At 38.2% G+C, this 10,182-nt stretch overlaps 2 protein-coding genes across 2 annotated transcripts in view; both read left to right on the top strand.

The window, feature by feature from the left end:
• The window catches only part of LOC140242709 (large ribosomal subunit protein eL24-like), a 278,728-nt gene that overhangs the window by 202,183 nt on the left and 66,363 nt on the right, over positions 1-10,182 (top strand). The window lies entirely within an intron of this gene.
• Positions 2,910-4,094, top strand: LOC140242837 (uncharacterized). Its single transcript, XM_072322590.1, has one exon. It carries the CDS (start codon positions 2,910-2,912, stop codon positions 4,092-4,094), a length of 1,185 nt encoding a protein of 394 aa, XP_072178691.1.

The following is a 10,182-nucleotide window of genomic DNA, read 5'->3' as shown; positions in this document are numbered from 1 at the left end:
AGAAAAAGGAATGAATGACTAAAAGATGAAGCAAGACTTTATTGGAATTGAGAACTAGGGATATGCAATTATCTATGCGCATCCTCTGTGTCAATAATATATGCTGCCTGACTTGAAATGAAATGAACATGAAATAAAATCAAACCTTCATCCCGAGCTATGCTGCAAAGAACGATGTATTTTATATGAGCAATCATAACCTCATGTACTCATATCATCTTATTCCCCACCATAGGTCGATGGGAGAGCTAATATTGACAGCACCGCTGAAATTTCTGTCAAGGCGATGCATTACAGCGCATAGTCATTTTTGTATTCCGAATTCCTAAACGGCACAATCATCCTGTCCGGGGAAACAATGTTGACACAGGGATCGTGTCCCAACCGACAAGCAAGCTAAAAACAGAACGAGAAAAACGAATGAAAGGTTGGGAAAGAATTATGATCGTATGAACAAAATCTGGTGTCTCCGCGAGATATATAGTCAGTGTATATATACCAGTATCTTGGACAAAGCTGAAGCAAATTTTTCTTCTTTACCCTTCATCTCAGAACAGGCATGACAGGTGCGTATATCATGTTAATAGTTGCGTATTTACTAAAGTCTAAAAAATTAAGGCGATGAGATCAGAAAGGGGTATATGTTTCAGATTTATGCGTGTATCGGGACGGTAAAATTTAACCTTATTCAACGGTATTATAATCTTGATATCATGATAATATCCAGTTCAAGAACATACGGCAGTGACGTTGAGCGAAATTCTCGCGAATTTCAGGCCATTATTTTCAAGTTGATTACATTCACAATTATTTTTTTTACAGAAATGTTTCAACCTGAATGTGCATATCCGTGCTTGGTCTACTATTGCATGCAGTAGCTTTTAAACGTATGTCGATAAAATGTGTGTGTGTCTGTCTGGCTGGCTGGCTGGATTAAGGGAAAGCTAGAACTTTGTGGAATATAGACTGAGAAAAAAGACGTTTAATTCAACCTACTTCTGGACAACTCACATAATGCGATTGCATTTTATCGTTATGATGATGATATTGATGATAATGATGATAATAATGATAATAGCTAATGTAATGACAATAGGCATTTCTATTGCGCATTTGTACTATATAGTAATATACACTGAGCAAAAAAAAAAAAAAAGAAGAAAGTAAACACTTTTTCAGAGACTCCAACCCAAAGGACCTTCTGATCTGGAGATTCTCCCGCCTGAAACCCCTAGTAAACGGGAGACTCCAAGTTGATGTGTGCAAAGCGCGGGGTTCCTAAGGTTCTAGACGCTCTCTGGTGCTATCGAAGGCATATTTTTTCAACATACAATATCAATAAGTAAGAAATCCTTTCCAACGGGAGACACAGAGCCAGGGCGGGAGAAATTAAATCTCAAGCGGGAGAACGGGAGATTTTGGAAAATGTATTTTCGGCGGGAGATCTCCCGTCGAAAACGGTAGAGTTGGAGTCTCTGCTTTTTCAAGTTTATACTTCGCCGTATTTTTGGCTAAATATCAATGTATTATATACCATATGAAATGTAATTTAATTCGCTAACAACTTGGTAAGTCAATAAAAAGGGGAACTTTACGCATGAGTGAACACCTTTGTTTTTCTCTTCCAAGGCACAAAAGTAAAAATTGCAAAAATGAATAACGTGTCATTCATACGTAAATGCTATTCCATGTAACAATAGGAACCAAAGACAAATTTAACAAAAAAAAAAAAAAAAAAACCAAACGTGAATTTAGTGGCAAAATTATATCTATGATCTCCATAATACCTCTGAAGCTCAAAAGATTAAAAAAGGTTAAAGATAATTGAAGAAAAATGATGCATTTTCTATCAAATCCATATTCAAATGAAATGAAGGAAGAAGCATCACCAAGTAGGCCTATTTCTTCTCATGGAACTTGGAACCACTAAGCGTCGTTACCGCTGTCAGGCAGTGTCATGCCACGTTGATCACTTTTTCAACTTACCCCTATATAGGCGAACCAGCGAAATCTAACGGGGCTTTCACATCGGGCTTGCGTAGAGTTGCGCACTGACCACGCCGAGCTTACGTTACCATATACGCTATATGCCTACGCCGACCTACGTAACAACACTCCGAGCGACACAAAGGGATATGTGGGGAACGCTAACCCCCCCCCCCCGCCAAAAAAAAAAAAAAACCAAAACACCCAACAACAACAAGCATGTTTAATGTTTTTCGCGTACTTTCGGCCTAGCGCACAGAACGCAGAAATACGCAATTTATACGCAAGTCTAAGCAACACTACGCTACTGTACGCCATGCCTAAGTAATGGCACGCTACCCTCCTCCAGTCCGTCGAAAAATCCTTTGAAGTTGGGTTCAAAACTTTCCCAAGCATTTTTTTTTTTTTTTTTTTTTTTTTTTTTTTTTACCGTTGCGATCGCTTGTTTCCGTCATTTTTTTTTTTTTTTTTCACGAGTACGCGATATACCTTGGAGTTTTAGGTTCACAACACTACGCAACTCCATACGCAGGCCCGGTGTGAAAGCCCCTTGGATTTTTCCAATACTGCTTAGGGGAAATCTCGAGTATACACATAAAGACGCAATCTCGAAAAGTATATAATGGATGATTGTTTTGAGAAATGTTACTGTCTTTTTGTGTGTGTGTGTTTCGCTTGTCTATCAACTCAGGGTCAACTTAGCCGACTACTGTCCACAAGCACAACGTTGACAGACCAGCTCTACGTCCAATAAATGCTTCGATTTTTTTACTGCAATTACGCACAGACTCCGATGATGAGTTAGAGAAATTATTAGCCTAACGGTGATGAAGTGAACCTATCCAAGACGGAACTTTTCATTTGTTCCGCGGCCACTGTTGACAATCACGCTTCATTCGCAGACGAGTTGCCATAGAAACAACATGTCCGGTCGTCTGCAAAGTTCCTCCCATGCGGACAAGCTTCGGCTCTTGAACACTACCCTCGAGAAACAGTACACCTCGCAAATTGCTCATCTTGATCGTCAGCGAAGGATATTTCTCAGCCAGTTCTTCCGCGACATGCGAAATGTTGAAGAAGAATATCGTCGTAGGCGTAACGCGAAGCTAACCGATCCGATTCCAAAACGCCTACTCGGTGACGAAGCCAAACCAAACATCACAGATCGTCGAGAAGTCCTCAGTGTTGGGCGAACTACAGGAAGCGCGAGTCCTCATGAAAGACTGCGCATGCGTCAGCGAAGTTCAAGTGAGGGAGATTTAGCCGAACAGCGATTTCGCCATGTTTACAAAGACCAAAGCCATCTTGATTCACAAGCTGTAGCAGAAGCTAAACACAGTCTACAACCAACGTCGGTGTCGTTGGGTTATCCTGGAAGGAACATGGGCCGAGATTCAGAAAATGGTGAGGTAGAAGGCCACAGTAAAGTGGCATTCACTGACATGAACCGCTCCAGGAGAAGAAAAGTGCACTTTGAAGATCAAAAACAAATAGACTCAGATCATAGTCCAGCTGAGGCATGGTCCATGACAGAGTTGACAGCGGCAGACCATGAGTCAGTCGAAGGCATCCCAGCCGGAAATCGCATTTTGGACTCGGCGCGGGCGTTGGCTGTGTACAGACGGCTGCAGCGCAAAGTTCAGGATTCTCTGGAGCACGGGAATAAATCCAAGCACCCGGAGGCTGCTGTCGAATCAACTATGAAACTGATGAAAAGGAGACAGCAGCGAAAAATGCGCGAAGACGACGCGGAGAAACGTAAGGGCAAGCAAACTTATGACAAAGGGCGAGAGAATCTCGAACGCGCTCAAAAAGATAATCATTTCAAGACGAGAAACACGCATGCGTGGTGGAATCGACAGCAACGTAGGTCCTCCTCACCCTCCACCCGAAAGGAGGCCTACGCTTTACCCTCCCTTAGCACTGACCACCACGAGAAAGGGAAGGCAGCGAAGCACCTTTCACTGACCGATGGGAGCGCCTCAAACAAGTTGAAGAGTCGCGCAATAATTGAGCGCGAAACAAAGTTGTACTTCAGCAAATTGGAGCAGACAGCCGAAAACGAACGAGTTACGAAAAAGATAAATGCTTACCTCAAGACTTATTGAATTAACCATATCGCTGCACAGCTGTAAATGAAATACGTTTGTAGTATGTCTGCATATACAGTAGGACCTCGATTATCCGGCCACGTCGGGACCGGCTGGCGTCCGGATAATCGGTGGCTGGATAACCGAGGTCCTACTGTAATTCGTTTCTAAAAGATGATTATTCTTACCATGTCTTCCTCGTGACAATCTCACATGGCGAAAATTCTCTTCGCTACCTCTCAGTATTCTATCCCTTCTCATGTTTATTTTCAGCGTAAGTCAGTGTACTTTTGTTATGTTTTGAAGTGATCTGTCCACACGACATCCAGTGTTTCCATGTTTTCATTTTTCAATAGGTCATAATAATTACTCCACATTTCCACTTAAATCAGTTTTGACAACAAGCGTTGGATCTAGGAATCTATCTCCATGCGGGGATATGTAATCTGCGATCCGATGGATAGAATACAGTGCACTCCCATTATAACGAACACGGTTATAACAAATACCGGTTATAACGAAGTAAAAATTCGCACTGCAATATTTTCCACTCTATGTATTTCTATTGTGCATTTGTTCCGTTATAACAAAATTTCGATATAACTGCCGGTCCCGAGAAAACTGCCGGTCCCGAGGACTTCGTTATAACAGGAGTCCACTGTACTTTGCTTCTGGCGCTAGTATTCAATTTACTGCCGTCGTACAACAGGAAGAATAATAATTATATACTAACCAAGATTATCTACCTTTGTTCTTTTTTTTTAGTAAGTTTTAATTGTGGTAAATAATGGTGTGCATCGTAGTCACAATGAAATACGAATGTCTTTGCATTTTGATCAAGCGTTGTGATTAAAACGACAGTATCTGGTCATATAGGACTTATTCCCAGCTCCACAATCATTATCTTTTGTCTTCTGTGTTTGTATTCGTTTGTTACCTTTTTTTTTTCTTTCTTTTTTGAGGAGGGGCAAGTCTTTTTCTCAAACTAAATTGCTTGTTGGTTCGTAGCAAAGCAAAGAATGTCTAATTCGAGACACAACCACATGCTCGAAAGGTTCCAACTCTACTGCACGCAAAGCGACGCAGTGGTATCCTGGCAAGTCATCCATCCGAAACCCTTAAAAAGACACAGCAGAAGTACTGTAGAAAAGCACTTGGAGAGCGCAATCCTTCGCTAAGCAGACCATAATCTATCCAAATTGTGATTTCCACCCTATATCATAGGCCTACATCTATACTATCTGCATTATTAGATACGTTGACCATCACAAATACCCTTGGCATTTGGCATAACATTGATATCATTGTTAGTTTAATTGATACTCACAAAATCCTTCTAAAAAAACACAAATACAAAAACAAACAAACATGGATTTAGACGGTGATACGGATCACTACCAACATTTAGTCATCTGTTCTTTGCGCTATTCAAAACATTACAAAAAAATTTCAGTTGCATCTGTAACTTTGAGTTATTTTGCAAACAAACAAACATAAATCCACCCTGGCAAAAACACAACGGCCTTGGCGGAAGAAACGAACGCACCAAGCACACAAGCAAAAATTCTTTTCATCCCCTCGGAAAGATTGCACTCAAACACATTTACACACACGCATGATACAAGAACTTGAAAACAATTATGAAAGAGTACATGAAAGTCTCTACGAAGTCTGAATTATTTCATATTGCTATGTTCTCATATTTATTTCATCATGTTTATTTTACAGACTATATCTGAACATACTGGCAAGCACTTTATACATAACATCCACCTTTACACTCTTCATAAAAGTCATGCTTTCGTCGAAATTTTAAAATCCTGATTTTTTTTCCGACAGATCAATCATTCAAGAGTTGGCATAATTCTGCAAATTAACACAATTCGTCCATCGAATCAAAGGCACTTCATGTAGTGTACGCCATGCAAAGCAGGAAATGTTGTGCCAAGTAAATAAAATAAGCAAAAAAACAAAAACAAAACAAAAAACAAACAAACATAAAAGTGAAAATCAGATATGCTGCATCTATTAATGAAATATGCCTCCTCTTAAAAGAAAGAAGAAAAAAAAATGATAAAAATTCGCCATAATCAGAGACGACTGCTATCATTCACTTTGGAGGATATAAACTGCTATCCAGCGATGTAATGTAAAATGATAATAATAGTAATGAAATGCTTTCATCTCTGCCAACAATACACACGAACAACAAGTGAAGTCAATTATGTACCGCCCCCCCCCCCCCTTCCACATCACTCTTTGGTTTAGCTTATCCCAAACATATCAGTTTCGCCAACATCATTTTTCTTATGTACTCTAATCAATCGCTAATGCCATGTTGGTGTGGGAACAAGTCCAGATAGTTCATTGAGCAGCCAAACACGTGGCACTTATCGATAAATGAGTGTTTCTCAAGAGGGTATGGAGGTTTAAAGGGAAAGTACCGTTTTGACTGAAAAGGGGCTTCAGATTTCCTTTCCTTTTTTGTGAGAGAATGAAAACAATATGAAAGAGCATACAATTCTAAGGGGAATTCAAAGTTTATTTGATGAAAATCGGTTTTGAAATGGTTGAGATATCCAAAAACAAAGTGGTACTAATAAAAGGTGGGATCAGTTTGTTTGTTTGTTTGTTTGTTTGTTTGTTTGTTTGTTTGTTTTTTTGACCATAGCCAAAACTATTCCTTCCCTTTAATTCTTGGGGAAGATGGCATAGCACTGATACATCTTTCCCATTTCAATCTTGGATTGCAATGATGGCTTATTTCCACACCCATTACGATATCAATCGGACAGCTCTAAAGCATTCTTGCGAATAAAGCCATTTTTTAATGAAATAATGAACCAACAAGTCGGGATACACATTTCACTCAATGAGGGAATTTTCACTCTTTTCCTACAGTATCAATACCTACTATCATAATTATAATTTTACCGCAGGTAGGTTGTTTCAGATATAATTGGGCCGGGGTCCAAAATGAAACAATTATATATATATACAAATATATAAATAAATATTAATCAAGAATTCTGTACTACTTTCCACACACACTATTAGTATAACCAAATAATCTTATTACTCTATTAAAGGGAAGATAAACCCAAAGGGCAATGTGGATTGAGTGAAAGCAGCAACATTAGTAGAACACATCAGTGAAAGTTTGAGAAAAATCGGACAATCAATGCAAAAGTTATGAATTTTTAAACTTTTGGTGTTGGAACCGCTGGATGAGGAGACTACTAGAGGATATGACGTATGAGTGGACAACAATACAAAGAAAATATAAAGGATATTCAACAAAAATTCACTTTTCTACAATTATGAAGGAGAAGTGGACCAACCGCTTTCAGAAAACAGGGGGAATAAGCGCTACCCTTAACATATGTCAATATCAAGTTGATGGAATTTGTAATTTTCATGAAAAATGGATTTTTGTAGTATTTTCTTTATATTTTCTTGATATTGTAGTCCACTCATACGTCATAACCTCTAGTAGTCTCCTCATCCAGTGGTTCCAACACCAAAACTTTAAAAATTCATAACTTTTGCATCGATTGTCCGATTTTCTTCAAACTTTCACTGATGTGTTCTACTAATGTTGCTGCTTTCACTCAATCCACATTGTTCTTGGGGTTTATCTTCCCTCTAAACCACCTCTATCCCTTTCTCTCTCTCCATCAGTATCTCTTAATCTATCCCTTGATTCTTGCTGGTATATTGTTGATTCCCTTCTCTCAGTGGACACCAGTGATGAAGAAGAGCATCAGATCTGGTAATAATAATAAAACATCTCAATAACGGAAGAGGACATCCTGAAGCTTACACTTCTGATTGCATATAAACCACATGGTGTAGAATACTCCTCACTTGACAAGCATTCACCTTCTTTCTTTCTTTTTTTCCTGTAATACAGTCAACCTTGCTCAAGTTGAATCTGTTTGGACTGAAGAAATAACTTCGACTTAGAGAAAATTTGACTTACGAGGGATTAAAAATCAACAGAATATAAAAAAAGGACTTCAACTTAGGCAATTATTTGACTTATGCGAGGTCGACTTAAGCAAGGTTGATGTTAGTTCAAATACACATACGAAGGCTAAAATGTTGTGACAATAATCATTCTTGGTCCTCATCTGTGGAGTGATCTGTACGCTACATTTCTGAAATGTTTGAAACCTCGTGAGTGACTGATCGATCAACATGTTGCATTTATCAAATGAATCCTTACAATTATTTCACATGCAAAATTGACATATACTGTTTTTTTTTTCTGTCTTCTACACATGGGCATATTGATTGATAAAAGGTAGATGGGGTAATACACTACCTCTTTCAGAGAATTCATGCCCTACATTTCCTCAATGTAACATATATATCATGATCATATTCATACTGCATTCAATATCATACAGTGCATTCCCACAGGAAGAACTACCACATTACTATATGAGTCGTACTTCTAGATTTTAAAAGAGATCTGCCAAAATTTATACCTCAAATACATCATATTCAACAATCATAGGTTAGACAAAAATGAGTCCCATCACATAGAAATCAAAGCCTCTCCATTTAAAGATGTATTGCTATATAGAGGAGTAACAAGATGGGGGACTTTTCTTAGACACTGAGGGGCAAATTTCATAGCATTGCAGGGAGATCTTGTCATAAATATAGAAACATTTAAATATAAACAAATACTTACAAATATGCACATTTTAGTTTCGACAACTTCCTTTTTATGCATGAAAAGCACATGCCCCTCAAGTGTTAGTGCAGTAGTTACTGTATATACCATTGTTTTTATATGCTGACAGACTTATTGCCACTTAAGAGAGAGAAAAAAAATCCCATGGAACCCTATGTACAGTCATTAAATCCTCTGGATTCTTATTGGTGTTTACTTCTTTGGTGAATTTTTTTCATTATTTCATAAGCAGCCAAATCACATCAATCAAACTGCCACATTTTACAACTGACAGCTTGTTTACATATTATAATTAATTGTGATAAATGTGTCGAGTCCACTTCCTGGTAACAATGGAAACATACAATAATTTTCTGGAATAAAAAAAACAAGAAAAAATAAAACGAGAGCACAAGGTCATCAGAATTCCTCCATGCAGATAAGCAAAAAATATATAGACTGCCATATAACTGTCCACCTATGCCTTGTAGCTTTCCTTGTAAATTACACAGATTGTCATTGTCTATACAGTGTACTCCCGTCAAAATGATCACAATGCAACAAAATTCTCATTATGACGAAGTAAAAAATCATGCCCAAAAATAATGATCAGTATATTTTGACATACTTTACTGTTCGGCTACAATGAAATTTCGATACAACAAAAGGAAACTTGCAGTCCAAAGGACTTGGTTATAATAGGAGTCGCCTATACCCAAGATAGCTACACGGCCTCAGCCAGTGAATATACATTTAGGTGGTCCACTCCTTTGCTAGGCTTTGCTTGCCATTTTACTAGCAATGCTGCATTTTGCATGTTATATTTCATGCATTTATTCTTTTCACAAAGTTTGTGAGTCCACTGGTATGCATCAAATTAACAACACATGAAAACATTGCCTCCCATAACACAAAGGCATTGCATTATCATCTCCAAGCTTAGAAATCATTTACCATCTTCTGACAAGGGAGACATGTACTTTAAACGCACAAACCATTGCGGTACATTAATTTTTGCATGTTTTATGCAACTTTTGACTAGTATGAATTCTAAAACCAGCAAAAAATATCTTCACATTCTTCTGTGCACATTTTAGACGGGTTGACAGTTGCACAGCGCAAATTTAAGAACCAGTAAATATGTTTTTGAATGGGCGAGTATGAGCCATGTAGGTAGATTAATATACCAATTAACACACTTTCTTCTTCTATTTTGCACTATATAGCATGGTCCCATAGCATTGTTGTCAGCAATAATCAAGAAAAGAGACCATTAGGCTTGGATAGATATTTGACAGCACATTTTTTCTTCTTTTTTTTTTCCAACACCCTTTAGAGAACGGGCTGAAATAACTTTGAAGCATCCCATATGTCCATTTCCCCTTCTTTCCTCTACCAAGCTATCTGATAGCACAAAAAAAG

Source organism: Diadema setosum, chromosome 19 (assembly GCF_964275005.1).
Source record: "Diadema setosum chromosome 19, eeDiaSeto1, whole genome shotgun sequence".
NCBI classification, from domain to species: domain Eukaryota; kingdom Metazoa; phylum Echinodermata; class Echinoidea; order Diadematoida; family Diadematidae; genus Diadema; species Diadema setosum.
This window is presented reverse-complemented; position numbering and strand designations above follow the sequence as displayed.

What these genes read in the sequence shown, in the direction of transcription:
- LOC140242837 (XM_072322590.1), top strand. Translation starts at nt 2,910, where the DNA reads ATGTCCGGTCGTCTGCAAAGTTCCTCCCATGCGGACAAGCTTCGGCTC.